Source organism: Uloborus diversus, chromosome 6, assembly GCF_026930045.1.
Source record: "Uloborus diversus isolate 005 chromosome 6, Udiv.v.3.1, whole genome shotgun sequence".
NCBI classification, from domain to species: domain Eukaryota; kingdom Metazoa; phylum Arthropoda; class Arachnida; order Araneae; family Uloboridae; genus Uloborus; species Uloborus diversus.
Window position 1 is genome coordinate 60,900,158 of NC_072736.1, and position 20,484 is coordinate 60,920,641.

The 20,484-nt window shown below is 33.6% G+C and overlaps 1 protein-coding gene across 1 annotated transcript in view; it reads right to left on the bottom strand.

Annotated features, from left to right (window-relative positions):
- Positions 1-20,484, bottom strand: part of LOC129224587 (monocarboxylate transporter 13-like) — a 241,270-nt gene that overhangs the window by 31,309 nt on the left and 189,477 nt on the right. Inside the window, exons 2-4 of the mRNA XM_054859071.1 lie at positions 18,397-18,554; positions 16,636-16,811; positions 13,072-13,342 (exon numbers count right to left, since the gene is read on the bottom strand). Of these exons, the coding sequence (XP_054715046.1) occupies positions 13,072-13,342; positions 16,636-16,811; positions 18,397-18,554 (605 nt within the window). The remainder of the gene's footprint in view (positions 1-13,071; positions 13,343-16,635; positions 16,812-18,396; positions 18,555-20,484) is intronic.

Genomic DNA, 20,484 nt, shown 5'->3' on the forward strand with positions numbered 1-20,484 from the left:
GCTCGCAAATTCATTTCTCTGCATCATTATTGTGTCTACTCCCTTAACAAATCGCCTCGTGATTAGTTTTCGTCTTCGCTAAGATCTCGTCTTTCCTAGGGGCATCCCCCCCTTCCCCTCGGCTTAGAATTCAGTCCTTATATACTTATTACGTTTCTATTTATTTACTTTATGCCGTGTTCATCCTCAAGTTGCTAATCGTTGCAAAGAGTCAGTATAAAATGCCTCTTTATTTAAAGAATTTATTGGTCGTAATTTAGCTGTAACTGTCTGAACAGCTTTGCTTCACCTTTTTGGTTTTCTTTTACTTTCTCTCCTTCAGTGACCTTCCAGAAAGTATTCTGCTCACATTTCAGCGAATTGGGGATGTGTTAGAGTCATTCTTTACCGTGAAATGACTTGCTTCCAAGATTAAAAATAAAAAAAGTTGGGTTTGAGACGTCATGAGAAAGTCAAATTTATACGTGCAACATATTTAATTACACATACATTAGTTTTTGTAAATGAAGTTTGAAAAATTTAGTTTTATCCTTAAAAATCTTATAATTTGCATGAAATGTGAAAAAAATTACGATTTTTTTAAATTGATTTAAAAACGTTAGCAAAGATTTTTTGTTAATAACCTTTAAGAAACATTTGATAAAATTGTTTCCTTACTATTATCTACGATGATTAGTAGTTTAGTTTTCACTTCTCAAAAGCCTTAAACTGTTTTCTAAGAGGATATAAAATGTCTAAAAACTGTCTTTATCTTCAATTTTTTAAAAGTTTTCTCTGAGATGATATTCTAACTTTTCATTTATTTTGCATTATAAGACAATTGAACAATGAATTATGTTAGAAATAATGTGAACTAATTTCTAAGGATTGAATCAAATGTTCCGCTGGTATAGCAAATAAAAAAAACTACCTCTCTCTCTCTCTCTCTCTGAAGGCGAACAACAATTCCAATTTCGAACCTCTCTTACTCTGTGCTGCGTCAATGGGGTTGTTTCCAAAATTTTAAAAGTTTTTTTTTTTCTGAAAGAGCATGCTGAAAAACATAGGATCTGACCATTTTTAAAAAAAATTGTTTACGTTTAATATTTTTATAACATTACTTAAATCGGAGCGCTTTCATTGTTTGCATTTCTTGCCGAAGACATCACAAATGATGAAATGTCATTCTGTGTTGCCATTCACAGAGCAAAATATTTAATTCGCATCTTTATTTACGTGTATTGGCAACGATATGGTTGATAGCAAGCGTAGAGCTCAATTTTAATTCTTTTCCTGATTATCATAACGTGGAAACGCGGTATAAAGATGCGCCAAAGAGCATGATTTGTGACGTCATCAAGACCACGCCTTGTTTGAAAAATCGGACATTTTAAAAAATTAATTAAAAAATAACTGTTGGGAAAATGAAAGAATTTTCTGGGTCCATTTTATTATTATTATTTTGCTTATTCTATCAATTTCAGTGACTAAAAGTACTACTTTTGACTGAAGAAAACAACCCCATTTCGTTCTTCAACTTTCCTTTTCGTATCGCCTCTTTACGAAAATGGACACTCCTGAATCAAGGCGGAGCGAAGGGTTAACTCTTCGCGGTCAAACTTGATTAACATTCCCGAGGTAATACGAATTAAACTTTTTTTTCTTTTCTAAAATTTAGAGACACCAGTATACATCTTTTAACTATGTATTAGAATTTGAAGTATTTAGTTCTATTGATATTCAATGGGCAATTTTACACGTTATATATTAATTAGTCAAATTTTTCTCTAATAATTTCCCCCAAAGTCATAACATATTTTATTCTACACATTTTATTAAACTCATTCTTGAATATTCTCTAAATTGATGAACTATTTTATAATCCTGTACCAAAAGAGACGTCAAACAGTAGTAATGAAATAATTCTTTTATGTTTTTAGCAGTTTTTGTTCAAGGATAAAAATTCAGTCTTCTTTATTGCTAAAATAAACATTAAATTCTTATAACTGGTTTACAACTGTTTTATGTAACTGTTTGCTATCATTATAAAACATTTTTCTTTCTTAAAATGAAAAATTATTTGCGGCAATGAAACGCAACTTAAAAGATGGAGATCCCCATGATTTTTAATGGTCGGGCAATATGTTTTACAACTTTTAACGCACATCCGTCTTTTAGAAAATCTGTTTCTGAATGCTCCGATCTGATGAAAAAGTGATGATGTTTTCTGGTTTTCATTTTGGAAAAACGTTTTATGACTTGTCATCATTAATAACTGTTTATGGCGGTTCTCCATGGGATCGATTAAATTCTAAGGTTAGTAAGACCGATGGAAGTTGAAAAAGCAATTAAATCATGATTTTAAACATAAAAAAGCATACAAAGTTTCTTAAAACTCATAACTGACTTGAAATTTGTATTCATATTTAAATGGACGGGTTAGGATGATTGTGGTGTAGAGATTTAACTCAAAAGTTTTACAATTTGAGTTTAGCGTGGATTTGGGTTTCTTTTTAGTTCTTCTACAAGAAAATCGCCCGTCAAGGCATGACGGGTGAAAATTGTTTCAACATTTGAACGAAGCAATTGCCTGTTTAGTGATTTTTTGATAGTTGAAATTTTAACCCTAACTCCAGTGGATTAACCCTAAACTCCAGTAGATAGCGTTCATTTTTGAGAACTGTTTCGTTTCTTCATTCTCCTAAAATTTCAGACTTATCAGTAAAACAGTTAAGGTGCCAGCACTGTCAAAACAAAGCATTCACTTGCATGTCAAACATTACCAAAAAATATTATCAAATTATCATGCTATTTTCATTGTTGATGACGTCAGAGCTTTACTCGATCAGTGAATTCGCTATTATATGTTACATGAGGACTAAATATTCTAACAGTGCAAAGAAAGAAAAAAAAAAAGAAACTTAAGTGCGTTGTCCACTAAGAGCTTACGAAAATTGTACACAAACTTGAGCTGCTTTTTTTTTCCTAGTTCATGTAATTTTTTCCATGCTTAAATCTGAGTGATATAAACTACTGGAATTCTTTCGTTTCTCCGATTTAGTCATGGCTCTTCTTTGGCATGCGTTGTAAAGTGCTATCGATTGCTAATTGTGCTGTGATAAATCGCTCTCATGGGCACGCGATCGATGACTTTGCAAGAAGTTTCTTTTTCCTGCATTTAAAAAAAAAAAAAAGAAAAATCCTCCGCTTTTTAATATTTAGGATCTTTTCATATATTTCAGAATTGCACAAAAACGAAAAAAGTTATGACAAAGGAGTCAAATGTTTTTGGCAATTTTCCCATTTAGATCTCTTTACGTCTTGCTTGCCATCCAGTTCGCAAAAGGGTTAGGAGAAAGGGGATGGAACGCGAATTCGATCCCTTCGCTTTTCGTTCGTTCGCGTACATAACTCAAATTGTCATCGCCGTCCAGAAAGGGGGGAGAAGATGGCATTTCTGTGGAAAATCCGACGCGGTTACGAGTTTGATGCATTATAACAGATGAGAAAGGCTCTCTTCAATTAGATCTCAAATGTGAAGAAAGAGAGCGAGGAAAAATGAAACCAGCGGCGACTAACTTGTGACAAATAGTAACGTATATTACCAGTAAGGTAAGATGAAGTGCTTTGAAGTGGATAGCCTTAGAAACCAGTGGCGTAGGCAAAAAGAGAAAAAATAAAAAAATTCGAAAGGGATTATGATACAGTTTGGGAGGGGGATAAAGTTTCAAACCTTTTATTGTTAAACGAGCTTATGGGTGCATCATGTGGATTCCTTTTATTCCAATTTAATGATAAAAGTGCCTTGGAGTAAGCAAAGAAACACTTTAAATATTTTCACCCCAAGTTTGTTGCGAACCGACACACACACACACACACAAAAAAATAACCGTTTTATACATATAAATTTTCCTAACATTAGCAATTTTAATGTGATAATGTAATTCAATGGTTAACTCTCTAAATATGGCCAAATGAAAACCAGATTTAAAAAATAAACCGTCACATTTGTCGCCAACTTGGCAACAAAACTTGGCGACCAAAAGCTTGGTGATATATCACCAAGTGTTTGCCAAATTATAACACCATTTGAGTTTGCATTGAAATTAACAATGATTTTATCCCAAAATGGTGTTAAAGATTCCCTTAGGAATATCGAAATGCAACCAAAAGGGGAGGTGCACTTGCACAGCTAGACTAGGAGTCTACGTACCAAGTTTCAACTTTCTAAAACATACCGTTTTTGAGTTACGCGAGATATTTACGCTCATACACACATACGCACATACATACGTACATACGAACGTCTCGAGAAAACTCGTTGTAATTAACTCGGGGATCGTCAAAATGAATATTTCGGGTGCCTGTACGTTCCTAGTCCTTGATATATCCACGTGTGGTCGGGTTGCAAAAAAAAAAAAAAACTCAATATTCATTTGGGGACGAGCAAAATGGAAATTAAGGCTGACTTTTGAGTGAAATTTTTTTCGCGAATACAATTCTTCCTTCACTATGTAAAAGGAAGTAAAAAGGAAAACTCACGGGGAAGGTTTAAATGACCGAGTCGAAAAAAAAAATCGATTGATAGTTCTTTTTACTTCCTTTTACGAAGTGAAGGAAGTATTGTAGTCGTGAAAAAGTTTTCACCCAAAAAATCGGCCTTAATTCCCATTTTTAAGCTCAATATTTATTCGCCCTCAAATGAATTTTGAGTTTTTTTTTTCAACCCGACCACACGTGGATATATGCCTAAGAACGTATAGACATCCGAAATATCCATTTTGACTATCCCCGAGTTAGTAACAACGAGTTTTCTCGTGACGTCCGTATGTAGGTATGTATGTGTGTATGTACGTATGTATCTCGCATAACTCAAAAATGGTATGTCCAAGAAAGTTGAAATTCGGGTAGTTGTGCACCTCCCCTTTCTGTTTCAATCGGATGTTCCAAAGGGGGTCTTTTACACCTTTTTGGATGGAAATCATTGTTAATTTAAATTTTTTAATGCAAACTCAAGTGGTGTTATAATTTGGCAAACACTTAGCGATATAGCGCCCAGCTTTTGGTCGCCAAATTTTTTCGCCAACTTTGCGACAAATTTGGCGGGTTTTATTAAAATCTGGTTTTATTTTAGCCCGTATTGGCGACATTTAGAGAGTTAATCATTGAATTACATAAAAATGTCCAATATTGGGGTAATAAAAACTGTATAAAATGTTTTTTTTTTTTGCTTCATTTCGCAACAAATTTGGGGTAAAAATATTTAAAGTATTTCTTTGTTTACTCCAAGGCACTATTATCATTAAATTGGCGTAAAAGGAAGTCATGTGATGCACACATCAGCTCGTTTTAATTCCATTTAAAGATACCATTTTTTTTCACATAAATTCCCTAATATGGGGATGAAAAAATACTTGCATATATAAACATTGTATGTGTATATTTTAACTATTTTGTTCGACTAGTCAAGTAAATGCGTAGCAAAATGGATGGGGCAAAGTGAAGTAGCTTATTTCCTTTACTCACTCAATCATTTACTAAATCACTTACGTATTCATTTGTTAATTAGTTCATTTACGTTTCTTTATTAAGTAGTTCACTTATTTATTCATTCATTCACTTATTTTCTTACTCATTCGCTCTTTTACCCACTCATTTATTTTTCTTCAAAAAAATATTTCTTTAGAAAAATATTTAGTTTTTCACTTTGCCCCATGAAAAAAAAAAAATAAGTGAAAATTTTCCACTTTGTTTCTGAAGACTCAAATTTACTGCAAAAATGAAAATAATGTTTCAATGCAAGTTTTATAAAAATAAGTACAATGCTCTTTTATTTTGTACTGTAATTTTCAAAACAAATTTTCAATTTGTTCCTTTTGAAAAAGCTCAGTCACCTTAGCTATTTTACTTTGATCCACATTCTCCTACTATTTAATGCACAGTATTCGAGGGTTCTGAATTCACTTCATATTCAATGCATTAAAGAAATCTTGGATTGTAAATTAAAACTATACATTTTTGAATCAGTATACTTAATTAAAAAATATTGAAGTAAATAATACTACTTTTCAGATGTACTTCTTATCTTCAATAACTGAGATCAATAATAACTTATCTCTCTTTTATTTAGTATTTTTTTACTAAATCTGTTTTTTTTTTCTTTCGACTCTTTCAAAGTTGATTGAAGTTATTTTTCTTGATTTCCACTGCAGTTTTTTTGAAAACTTATTTGCGCCGAAAAATTACAAAAATTGCAGAGATTCTGAATATATATTTACAATAAGAAATAAAAAAATAAGCTATTAACAAAAATTAAAATGTTTTTTCATGTAGCTTGAATAAATTTCAAATCCTATTTTTAACTTGGTTGCTTTCTTTTGATTTAAGTTTTTTTTTTTCAAAAATTTCTATGATTTTGGAAAAGATTATTGTGACATAATACGGGGTGTTTTTAAATAGTCGGACCGTTTTCAAAAATTTATAAAAGGAAAACGGCTACTGATTTAAAAAAATGAAAAAAAAAAAAAAAAAAAAAAATTTGCTGAAAAATTATGTGATGAGCCGTATTTTTTCTCCCATGAGTTCCAAATTTTAGTTCAAAATGTTTTCAACATATGGCGCTTATTACAAAGGAGGAATTGAAATTTACCGAATGGCAGGGGTCTGTCGGTAGACATTATAAAAATATTGTTTTGTAATTTTGTTCATTAAGAACATTTTTTTTTAAAAGTATGATGAAATTTTCTATCTTTCTTAGATTTAAACGCTAAACGCTTACTATATATATATATATATATATATATATATATATCTGCAGCGCCATCTATTTGAAAATTTTTGAACTAAAATTTGCAACTATTTGTAGAAAAAACTTACAGCTCACCATTGAATTTTCTGCAGGGATTTCTTTTTTTATTATTATGTATTAACCGTTTTTCTGTCATAAATTTTTGGAAACAGTCAGTCTATTTCAGGACCCCTGTATATTATGACGGTATTAAGCAACCGAAATGAGAAAAAAGTTCAGCTAAAACTGAGTCAAAATGTTTGATTTGTTCATATGCAAAAAAGAAATTACACAACACACATACTATACAACTAAAGCGCACGGAGTACCATAGCACTGTAGTTCGACGTAAATTCCTTTTCTGCTGCTAAATTTTTAAGTTAGAATTCGTTCATAAAAGCAAGCCTGCAATTCTTTAAATGGATTTTATGGGTTGTAAAACCAGTAAACGTCAGTCGTATTCTATAGTATTCACATCAAGGAACTAGCCCTGGAAAGCATTTTTGAATTACATAAAAATGATACGTACTTCTTATTAGTAAAGCAAACGTATATGCTGTGGTTGTGCCAAATTTTTGTTTTCAAAAAAAAAAAAAAAAAAGAAAGAAAGAAAGAAAGAAAAGAAAGCTCTTTGATGACTGTAAATGATGTATTGATTATTCAGGGTGCTGTGAAAAGTTGTATTTTAAAAGAGTTTCAGAAAAGATAACAAGAAATGAAAAAAAAAAAAAATGAATGAATGTTTTCGCATTTAAGAACTGTAGTCAGTTGATATTACTTTACAATTTCAAAAGTAGCTGGTGCTATAAAAATGAAGCACACAAACCCTTGAGAAAAAATTTCCGGTAGTTATTTTTTTAATGACTCAAAACCTGGAAATGTCATAACATGTTTTTAAAAAATCTCAAAATTTAAATTAATAAAAATAATAATAATAATAATAATAAACCCCGAAGACATAATAGAAAGAAGTACGAATCAAGCAAGAAGTTCCGTCCAGAACTAAACGAGTCTACTTTCCCGTATACCAATATTATCTACTTTCCAGTATCTGATCAATATTCTCAAAAATAGCTAAAATCGCAAATTGTTTCAAACATAATTTTTTATATATTTTAAGCTGATTTCTAGGAATAAAATATGTCTCACTCATCTAAAAAGTTAGATGAGTAAAAAAATAAATAAATATATAAATAAACGAACAAATAAAATAGCAGCACCTTTTAAACAAAGCAGCAAATACATTTTTTTCCATTGAAAAAATTCTTTAACCGCTTTCAAAAAGAAAAAAAAATAGTTAAAATTTAATAAGCTCATTAAAAGAAATACATCACATGAAAAAAAATCGTTTATTTTTCCCCTGTTGCCAAAAAATAATTTTTTAAATTAATTAATGTACTTTCCAAAATAAATGAAAACAACAAAATGTCAACTTTAAAAAATAATTTTTATTGTCAAAAAAAAAAAAAAAAACGACTTCGCATATCTTTATGTAGAAACATAAAGGACTTCGAGTTTATCCGCCGAAAACTGAATACATAAATTAAAGCTTTAGAGTGAAAATAAAAACAAGTCATCTTATCAATAATTATTTCACTTTTAAAACCATGGCTGCGGAGTCGGAGTTGGAGTCAATCTCATTTTGGGATAAAAGAGTCAGATTCGGGAGCCGAAGGTATTTAATTCAAAAACTCAGAGTTGGAATTGGTCATTTCCTTTAAAGTACGCAACTCTGCCATTGTTTGCGGAGTAAGAGTCGGACTTATTTTGGGATAATAGGGTTGGAGTGGGAGTCGAATATCCAAGAAACGGAGTCAGTCATTTTCCCTCCATGTAATAATTTTTGTCAAAACTACGAAGTCAGAGTTGAAGTCGGGGAGTCGGAGTTCGAGTAATTATCGGGCACAGGAGTTGGAGTCGGAGTCAGGTGCCCCAAAATTCTCCGAGTCGGAGTCGGGAGTTTGTCGTCAAGGACTATTTCCAACAAAATGTGTTTGATAAAAATCCACCTTCAAGTGCTGAAACTACACTGACTAAGTTTCCCCGTAGGCGCTAATGTTTTAGGGATTTGAACTGTTCAAAATTGAACGGTAAGTTGTTCAAATTAAAAAGATATTTTTTCTACATATTTTCATCAAAAACTTTTTCCTACATGTTTGTTTGAAGCACGTTTGAAGAAAATTCGCCTCTAAGTTCGGAATTGCTTTGATTTTCCCCGTAGACGTTAATGTTAAGTTTTTTTGAACTGTTCAAAATTGAACGAAAAATAGTTGAAATCAAAAAGCAAAATATAGGAATGAGGTGTACTCGCCGAAATCTTTCGAACAAAAAAAATTTTGTTCGAATCGAACTATTCACTCAAAAGTTATTAGGGGGTTTCGAGACAGACAGACAGACCGACAGACATTTTTCCCCATCTCAATACTTACTTTCCAATTTTAAATTTTTCGATATTTGTTTAATAATTATTTTTTATTTTTGACTTTTTTTTTGTTTTTCGCGATATTTTCAAGATGCATTAAGCCTTATTTCATGCTTTTTTTCTTCTTTCTCTGACTTTTACTGGGAAATTACGCTTAAAAAAAGCACCAAAAATGTGATATGATGACTAAAATACTTAATGTGATTACTAAAATAATAATAACTTAAATTATTTCAATCACTTTTTCTTTTCACAGGAAACTTCCAATAATACTTGTATCTACAAATTCCGGAAAGCTTTCCGGTTTATTTATTTTCTTACTTATGATCTTCTAGGATCCCGCTCAGAAATTGTCATTGCTTTCCTTGTCACTCGCAACAATTCCTACCGGTGATAAATGTGTCAGAAAGAAACTGTAAATACGGATCTAACCACATTAGAAATGGTTTCCGGCGACCCACATTGCTATTAATTAAGGGCGCGAGTACATTTCAGTCGGGTCTACTTTTCTGCTAAACCTTAATCCTTTGGCATCTCACCAACTGCATTTTAGCTGGAATGAAGCAATCTTTGTCTTAACAAATCATGGGAATGGAAAATGTCCAGTGTTCTGATATCTATATAAAAGATCGCAATTCATTTTCTTGACATCAAAGTTTAGCAGCTGCTTTACCTTGCTAAAAGAAGGGAATTTCATTTTCATGTCTTTGACCTTAAAATCCTTCTGCGCCGGAAAATTTTTATTTGAATGACTGTTTTTTAAATATAAAAACCCTAACTTTTTCAAATTCAGGACGGACCGCTGAGAGTCAAGGTGGGCCCCTTGTCCATTTGGTCACCGCCCCTCCCCCAATTAAAACTTATATGACACGCTCCGATTCTGGGCCGGACCCCTATGTTTCCAACTAGGCTGATCTTGTCGGCCCTGTTCATATTTTGTGGGGGGAAAATCGGGATTTGCACAGAGCTAGTTGAACCGCACCCATACTTTCAAAACTTGGTTGTTTTAAACCTTTTAAAATTTAAACTGTGGCTTACTCACTACTAAAGACTCCTATAACTCATTGCGAATAATAAATAGAAGTGAAAAAAAATGGGAAAAGCCTACTCGTAACTTGAACGCTTGCAAGGTCTATAAATCGAACGTTTCAGAACTGCTAAGAGGGGTAAGATGCATTCTGACGACTCGAAAGCATATGGAGTCAAGTGACCTAGTGGTCCCCACTCGACCATCTCCGAATTGGATGAAATTTTATAAAGTTGTAGAGATGCCTTTAAAACCAACCTATGCAAATTTTCAGCTTCCTAGATGCAAATCCTGAGGATCTAGACTCTCCCAAAAAAATGACCCAAAATGGCGGATGAGCATTCTGTGACAAATTGCCATTTTAGCCAAAGTTTGCAGAAAAATTTATCACCCTGGAACCCTGAAATATTTGGAGCTAAAAGAACAATTGGCTGTTAATACACTCATTTATTTTTGTGAATTTGAGCTCATTATATTTTTTTACAGCACGCGTGTAAACTCGTGAAAAAGTGCGGTGGGGAAATTTTTTCCTGGATTTTAAGTTGTCATAAAATTGAAACAAAAATAATTCAAAGATTCGTACTTCGTGATTATATTGTAAGAACACTTGTTTTTAATGGGTTACAGTTGCAGAGCTTAAATATCTATTTTTGAAAAGGTATTTTCATCCAAAGTGGCTAGCAAAACCGTTGAAATGAAAAATAGCCTATTTTCAAAGCGCTGTAGCTCAAGTTTGTCACCTCGCATCTTTTTTTCGGTTATACCATTAGAAAGAACACATTTTGCTATCAAAATAACTTTTTTCTTCGATGGTGTTCTTTCGAATAAGGAAAAAAAAGAGCTTGAAATTATGTCTGTCGTAACGATTTGCCACGTTTAAGGTCAGGTTGTGGAAAATTTTATCGCACTGGAAATCTGAAATTTTAGGAAACTTAAAGTACTTTTAGTTGTCAATACGTTCTAGTACTTTTGTGAGTTTGAGTTCATTAACTTTTGTGTAGCACGCATGCAAAGTCTTGAAAAAACGCAGTGGAGAAATTTTTTCCTAAATTTTAGAATGTCATAAATTAAGAATAAAAATAATTCAAAAGCTCATACTTGGTAATTCTATTACCAATATACATAGTTTTAAGTGGGCAGAAGTTGCAGAGCGTAAATATTGATGTTCTAAAAGATATTGCCATCCACAGTGACTATCAAATAGGTTCACATGAAAAATAGCCTATTTTCAATGTGCTGTAGCTCAACTTTGTCGCCCTGCATCTTCTTTTCATTTATACCATTAGAAAGAACAAATTTTTTTTCCTATAAAAATAAATTTTCTCACCGATGATGTTCTTTCAAATAATCATGAAAAAAATAACTACTACACATCTAAGAAATTTCATCCGATTCGGAGATGGTCGAGTGGGGACTTGTCTCCATGGCAATGCAGGCTCGGCACTATACTCCTAAAGCGGTGATGTACACAGAAACATTTTTTATCTTTTTTTTTTTTACTAATAATAAAGCTATAAGTCCTTCTGGATGTCTGGATCTATGTGACGCGCATAGGGCATTCACCGTTTGCCCGATTTTCATGGAATTTGGCACAAAATTATTTTGTAGCATGGGGTTGTGCACCTCAAAGCGATTTTTTGAGAATTCGGTTTTGTTCTTTTTCTATTCCAATTTTAAGAACATTTTACCGAGGAAATTATCATAACATGGACGAGTGAATTACTATAACATGGAGGAGCAAATTACCATAACGTAAACGAGCAAATTACCATAAAATGGGCGAGCAAATGAACATAGCAAATTGGCGAGAAATTCATCATCCATTATTTGTAAGTATACAGGCGAACCAAATGACCTTTTAATTTTCTACTATGGGCAAAGCCGTGCGGGTACCACTAGAAGAAAATAAAACATGAAAAAGAAAAAGTAAAATATGGGGAATGAATTTCGCCTAGTTACAAATAAATAAAAAAAACTTTAAGTGAATATTTCTGCAGTGGTTAGGTAAAGGCGGTATCTGTAGAAATAAATTTTCCTTACATTTGAAGAAAAGCGTTTTGGATTCCATACTAACCATTGGAAATGTTGGAGTTAGATATTTCTTTCGAGCTTTTTTTTTCAGCGGAAACCAAATAAGCTTACTTTTACAATAAAGCTAGCTTATAGTATTAGGGCAGAAATGCAAATAAAAAAAAAAAAGAAAAAAAAAGTAAAAAAAAAAAAAGAAAGAAAAAGAAAAAAAGAAAGAAAGAAACGAAAAAGAAATGAAAAAATGAAAAGTTTGCAGTTGCTGCCCTTTTTCTGTCCATGGTAGATAGTGCAGGTTAACAAAATACCTTACAGTCAAACTCATCCACTTTCCGGTCCACATTAGTCAGAGTTTTCGGGACTCTACTGTATTTTGATTCACGCCTAATGAATCGGTCGAAATTGCGAGTTAGTTTTTATATCAGCATTGGAATTGGAATAGGAGATTTTTTTTTGCACGTATCCTATCACCAATAAATCACATCTTTAGCATTCTTCTAGTTCTTACGCAAGATTACGATGCCGATTTTGCAAATAACAAACAACTAATAATAAGTTAAAAGTAACATTTATGCATTTTTCAGTAAGTTACCGCCCTAAGCCAGGACTAAGGCAGAAATGCATAAAATACTAAGCTACCAGTTTGTTTGGCTTTCTTGGCGCCTTTAAGAGGTTTTCCGCCTCCAGCTCAGTTGTTTCCTATTCCGGGCTGATGAGCGCTAAAAAGCACGAAACTGCAGTCCTCGGATGGAATAACTTATCTGGTGTTGTATTTTATTAATATTTACGCATCTTTTACTAAAAACTAAGCGTTACGTGTCTACTCACGAGTTGGAAGAAAGGCGCATAGATGGCAGGGGCGCACAGAGCAGCGGAGAACATGCAGAGAAGCACTGTCGCAGATCGAAGGGGCGACCAATCGAAGAAGGGAGGTCCCCTCGCCGTCCTGTCTTTGATCTTCTTGCGTTGATTCTTGAGGTGGAGGATGGCTCGGCGCTGAGGGTGATACAGGGATGCCGAACGATAACAGATGCCCAGAAAAAAGGGAGCTGCTGCCAAGCCAGTCACGGCGTGCAAGCCCAGGCGCCAGCCCAGCATCCTGTAAGGAAATCGGAAACATTACAATACTTATGCGTTTTTAATGCGTTCAGTAATCCAATACATTCATAAACATTTATTTAATATATTTTATACTGATTTTACTTTTATCATTAAAGCTACACTAAGAAATATTGCCTGTTAAAAATGGGAAGTAAATTTATTATTATTACTACTTTAAAGTCGCCCGTCAAAGCATGACGGGTGAAAATTGCTTCTCTTCTTCTACATTTTAACGAAGCAATTGCCTGTTTGGTGATATTTTGATGGTTGAAATTTTAACCCTAACTCCGGTGGATGAATCCCAAACTCCAGTAGATAGCGTTCATAGTTGACCGCTTTTTCGTTTCTTCATTCCCAAGTAATGAAACATTCTTACCAGTAAAACAGTTATGTTACTTGATCCAGTTCAGTCTTGTCACAATAAAGCTTTTCCCTGCATATTAAACAGTACCAAAACACACTATCAAATTATAATGCTATGGCGCGAGTTTCAGTGTTGAAACACGCGCGTTTCTCCATCATTGGCTATTACTGTTTGACCACGGATTGTATGTAATTCGGCAATCTGCCAAGTAAAGACTATTCCATCTGAATGAATCTAGAAGGGGAGAAGGAAAAATAATGATGGGATTTTGATGCACACGTTTTATAATGTCACTAGTGCCTTATTCTTTTATTGCATTCTCAAAAATTAAATAAGGGGAAACAGAAGTAGTTACCATGGAAATAACAAAGAGAAAATAGATTATTTTCATTTCGTTCAGGAACGTAAAAGCGAAATGGTAAGCTCAAAACTTTGTTGTGAATAAATAAATCAATTAATTTTTGCCGTGAGAATATAGATCGTATATACTTCAGGTTTAAAAAATGTTGCTGTGAGCAAATTTTCATTTTTACAAAACTAAAGCTAAATAATAAAGAGGCAAAAGTGCATATATGAAACAAACTAACTAACATCCCTATAAACTAATAGATCCGCCCATTTCCGCCTATTACCCGGATATTAGCCTTTCCATGTAATCGATGGTCAAACAGTATATAATGAGGATTATTATTATTTTTGAAATGAACAAATACGTTAAGAAGGCTTTCGATTTCTTTCAGTTTTAGCATCGCTCGTATTTTTTTGAATTTTTATTCTACAACTTCATAGAAGAAGTATGCGTGATTAAAAAACATTACAATCAATAACGCAGCCAGAATTTACCTTTTCGGTACATAAACTTCCCGCATTTGGAGAAAAGTGCTCAGATGCGCATTATTACTGCATTTCATCATACAATCAGAAAAAATTTCTGAAGCGCAAAGCGAAGTAAAAATTTATTGTATATTCGTAAAAGCTATTTCTAGCTAATGGCAGGCTGGATCTTAGGCAGTGGCGGATCCACAGGGGGGGGGGGGGGGGGGGAGCGATTGGGGCGATCGTCCTCCTCCCAAAACATTGTAAATTCGAAAAATTTGCGGAAGAAGACCACCACCAAACGACCCCCCCCCCCCCCCCTCCATTACGAAAAATAGTCGACAACTGTACTTTTACTACTTTAATTCAAAAAAATTTCTAGGGGAGAGTCTCTGAACCCCCTTTTTCCAATGTCATCGAAGACCGTCAAAGACTGAAGTTTTGGAGCTTTATTAATTACGAAAAAATCGCCGGGGAAGATTCCTTGAATCCCCTTTCTTTACCTAATGTTATCAAAAAATCATTCTGCAATTACGTTTTTAAGACTCCAATTCCAAAAACATTCCGCGGGAAGACTTCAAAACCTCACCTTTTCCAAACATGACAAAAAGGATCGTAAACTATGTTTTTGTAACTTCAATATCAACATATTTCAGAGGGAGAGTTTCGAACCTCATGCCTTCTGCTAGTGTCTTTAAAGAGGTCTTTCAATTGCGCTTTTGAAGCTTCAATTTCGAAAAGTTAAGGGACAGTTCCTGACCCCATAAAACTCTTAACGTTACCAAAGATGGCCACCGCTACCAAAGATGGCCAGCAACCGCATTTTCAAGACTCCAATTTCAAACAATTTTTGGTGGAAAGTTCCGAACCCAGTTCCTTCCCCCAACGTCATAAAAGATGGCATACTACTGCTTTTTCAGGACTTCAATTTAGAAAAATTTCCGGAGATGAGCCTCCCCCCCCCCCAGTCCTTCTTTCCTCACCTTTCAACATCGTTCAAAGATCGTCTAAAACTGCATTTTTGGAACTTCTACATCGAAACACTTATGGGAAAAAGTGCTCAAACCTATGTCTTCTGCTACGTAATCAAATATGGAATACAATTCCGAATTTTTTTTCCGGGGGAAAGCCCCCGAACCCCCTTGTCTTTAGCAATATTAAAAATATCTAAATTTGCGTTTTTGGAGCTCTAATATCAAAAAAAAAAAAAAGAACTTCCGGGGAGAATTCCTGAATTTCATTCTTTCCATTCAAGCTACCAAAGATTGCGAACAACTGTATTTTCAAAAATTATATCTTTAAATTTCAAAAAATTTCCGGAGAGGGACCTCCAAACATCCCTTCCTCCTATTTATCCACCATTGAGGGGGGGGGGAGAGCCAGCAAACACTCCTACTTTTGTATGAATAACAAATAGCTCAATCAACAAACAAATCCAGCCATCTTCAAATTTTAGTCCTAAATGCAATTTTTGTATTATTTCATTATGTTTGGTACGAAAACTGTTAAAAAGGGATGCCATCTTGATTCTGTAACCTTTATTTTATAAGGAAAAAAGTACAATTTATTGAGAACCTAAATGGCAACTGAAAATACTTCACGGGTCCTCAAACGAATCAAAAGTTGAAGAGTTATGTTTGGATAATGGATCTACAATATGTACTAATAGAAATTCTTACTCTTTTTTTCTTTTTCAATTTCTTATACTCGAAACACTTTAAACTTTCATTCAAACTCCTTGAATGATGTACATTATTCAAAAGAAGAAGAAAAACTTCAGTTCTTTAACTTAAAAAAAAAAAGCCGTTGTCCCCCGTAATTCATTAGTCATTCGCTCCTCCCAAAAGGATAGTTTGAATTCGCCACTGCTCTTAGGTATATGAATATATAGCTGTTTCAGAACTTACTCGCAATAACAAAAAAAAAAAAAAAAAAAAAAAAAAAAAAAAAAAAAAAAAATGAATTAAAGGTTTATAAATAGTTTTTCTTTTCGCATTGTTCCAACAACTAAAAAACTATTGTTTTATGCATAACAATTTTGATCGTCCACTGCATACTTTTCTGACAAATGCGCTGCGAAAATAAAGATTTACAGTAAACGTAAAGCATACCGGATAATTTTAGTAAAGCTATAAGAAAAGAGTACGATTCCGCATCCTATTCCAGAGATGACGACAGCCTCCACTTTCTCTCTCCTCCTCTTAAAGTACTGGCCAATCATGAGAAAGGATGTCACTCGAGCCAAGCTGAGTCCAATGGCCATCACTAGACCGTAACTCAAGAACACCTGTAGAGAAAAAGAGCTCTAAACTGAATTTTTTTTCAAAAAAGCTTGAAAAATGCAGCATAACATCCAAAATTTGCAACTAGAACATGCTATATACTGCGTTCATGGGAAGGTGAGATTAAGTGTAAACAAGAAATGCGCTATTTGGCGTGGTTTCTCACATGTTTGGCTTTGGGAACGAACAAATTGGTACTACTTAGACGGCGAATGAGAGTATGATTTGGTTTACTTTTTTTTTTATTATTTCAAAAAAGAATACCTAAAAGTACTTTTGAGGATAGTGGCAAATCTTCTGGCCATCTGTTTGTTTACTTCTTGTCTCTTTTCCATGAACGCAGTATACAAGCGTAAAATTAAGGCAATGAAGGCTGAAGGCACAAACTGAAACGAGCTGATGTGTGCATCACATGACTTCCTTTTACTCCAATTTAAAGTCATTTTCCCATTACTGTTCATTTTGATGTGATTCAATAGTTTACTCTCTAAATATCACCAACAGTGGCCAAATTGAAACCAGATTTAAAAATTAAAAAAAAATAAAAAAATCGCCAAATTTGTCGTTAAGTTGGCGACAAAACTTAGCAACCATAAGACTGGCGATACATCGCCAAGTGTCCGCCAAATTGTAACACCACTTGAGTTTACATCGAAATTAACAATGATTTCCCCCCAAATGGGGGCGAAAGATCCCATTAAAAACACCCGAATGCAACCAAAAAGGGAGGTGCACAACTAGACCCCACTAGGAGTCTACGTACTAAATTTCAACTTTCTAAGACATTCCGTTCCTGAGTTATGCGAGATACATACACACATACACACATACGCACATACATACGTACATACAGACGTCACGAAAAAACTGGTTATAAGTAACTCGAGGATCGTCAAAATGGATATTTCGCGTGTCTATAATTTCTTAGGCACTTATCCACGTGTGGTCGAGGCGGAAAAAAAAAAAAAAAAAACTCTCATTCGGGGGTAAGCAAAATGGAAATTAAGGTTAAATTTTGAGTGAAAATTTTTTCGCGAATACAAATCTTCCTTTTTTGTAAAAGGAAGTAAAAAATGTCTCAGACTCGTGTTACAGAGTTAACATGGAATCACCCTATAGATGCATATAATCATGAGTTTCAGAATAAAAGAAATTCTTGAAACCAAAAATTTGTAGGAGATATTAAGGTAACTTTTTCATGAGGTGGTTAGTTCGAGTAATTTTTCGAAAGGATAGTTGTCAGGAAGTGTAGCCAGAAAGCATGAAGGAATTGCCTAAACCCTATCATAAGCAGTAAACTCGCTTGGCATATCAGGTACATGTCCCGTTGACATTCAAACACAATAGGGAAAATTCTTATTCTTAAAGCTTGTTAAAAACCAATTCTCTGGTTTGAACGGAAGAATTAAATTTGGAAAAATTAAATAAATAAATAAAAAGAAATAGGAGCATTAAAGCATTAAAAAACAGCGCTGATTTTGAGAGTAAACGCTTGAAATATACTTCAAACATTTCTTCTTCTACAATAATAAAGAACAATTAAATTTGAAGAAATAGTATTTGGAAGTGGAGAGAAACGGGCTTGCTTACTTGATGCATTTGCGATGCGAAAGAAGTGAAGAGGCATCCGAGTGCAGCAACCAGTCCTCCGAAGACGGCGGTCAAGCGAGTGCTTTTGCGCCTACATATGCCTACGATGATGGGGGACGAGAGGAGGCTCAGCGACACGCTCGTGCATCCCAGCCACACTGGAAAAAAGAAGAAAGCCGTCAAACACTATTTGTGTGGTCAGTGTATGAAGCAAAAATTAAGACTCGATCAACTGAACCTCTAGAAGCCTATTATTACTGTGAAAAATATCGTCTGCAAGTTTTTTTTTTTTTTAAAAAAGGGAAAAAAATTGCAACTGGTTTCTCTCTTATATATATTTTTCGAAAAAAAAAAAAAAATCTGAAAGAGCGTGGTTGAAAAAACGTGGAGTGAGTAACATCTGCTTTGTCCGCGCAAAATTGAAATGTTTAACCACTTTAGTTAAATTCTTAAATCACCGCAAGGTGGCACATATTCAAACTTTAGAACTGCGAATTGAATTATTCGCTTTATACATTTTTTCTTTGTCGTCTGCCGAACTTAGCTAATTTGGGGGCACGGCAGTGCCCCCGCCAAGTCGAGCGCAAAGCAAACACTGCCGTACCATCCTTTACTGGAACCATTTCGCCGCATTTTCAGGCCCCTATTTGAGAACCTTCTGATGAGACTAGAACGCAGAAGTGTTCGTCATCCAGTAAGCTATAATCACATACTTAAAATCCGAAATTTCAAGTCTGTAGGTCATTTAGTTCCGAAGTTAAGCGAAAGCAAAGTTTCGCATTTATGACACTCACTCACTCGCTCATGATCATCAAAATAGAACTAGTACTTCCCATAAACTCAGAGAGGGGTCATTCCATGTCAAGTGATCCAAAGTTTTTTCCCTCACCCTTTTGTATTTCTTTGAAATTTGGCTCATCGATTGTACCCTTTGAGGTAATCAAAAGTCCAAATTTTTAGATTTTTATCTCTATTATTTTTTTATTTATGACACTTTGATTTTTCGAAAAACCCGCTTTTTTTCATGGATGCTTGAACATAAAATGAACGATAACTCAGCACCAAATATAGATAGAAAGATTTGGTAAAAAGCATTTTAAAGTACATTAGTTGCTGTTTAATGGGATATGCAACATGACTAATTTCAAAAAAATTATAATTTTTCAAGAATGAAATTTAAATTTTAAATTTGAATTTCTCAAAAAAGGTATAATGAATTTTTTTAAAAAAATTCTCACAAATATTTGTGTATTTTACCTTCATTTGTGCAAAGTTTCAAGTTGGGATCTCAATGGGATCATATTTTTATGAATTTTTAAATAAAATTTGACTTATGAAATAATGACATTTTTCAGATTCTAACTAGTTAAAAATGGGGTTCTCTCACTGGGAATGGTCTAGTAAGTAATAATTGATAATAACTATGCTTGAAATGAGCTGACGTGAATTTCTAAATTGGCAAGCCCCCCCCCCCCCCGTGCCACCACTTTTATTATTATTTTTTTCAAAACTATTTTTAAAATGTAAAAAATAAATAAATGAATAAAAAACCAAATTGAATAGTAAACTTACTAAAAATTGGTAAATGTTCTTCTAAAAGTAAGAAAAAGTTTTCTTACTTTTAGTTAAAAATAGTTTTGAAAAAAATAATAATAAAAGTGGTGGCACGGGGGGGGGGGGGGGGTGCTTGCCAATTTAGAAATTCACGTCAGCTCATTTTAAGCATAGTTATTATCAATTACTACTTACTAGACCATCCCCAGTGAGAGAACCCCATTTTTAACTAGTTAGAATCTAAAAAATGTCATTATTTCATAAGTCAAATTTTATTTAAAAATTCATAAAAATATGATCCCATTGAGATCCCAACTTGAAACTTTGCACAAATGAAGGTAAAATACACAAATATTTGTGAGAATTTTTAAAAAAAAATTCATTATACCTTTTTTGAGAAATTCAAATTTAAAATTTAAATTTCATTTTTGAAAAATTATAATTTTTTTGAAATTAGTCATGTTGCATATCCCATTAAACAGCAACTAATGTACTTTAAAATGCTTTTTACCAAATCTTTCTATCTATATTTGG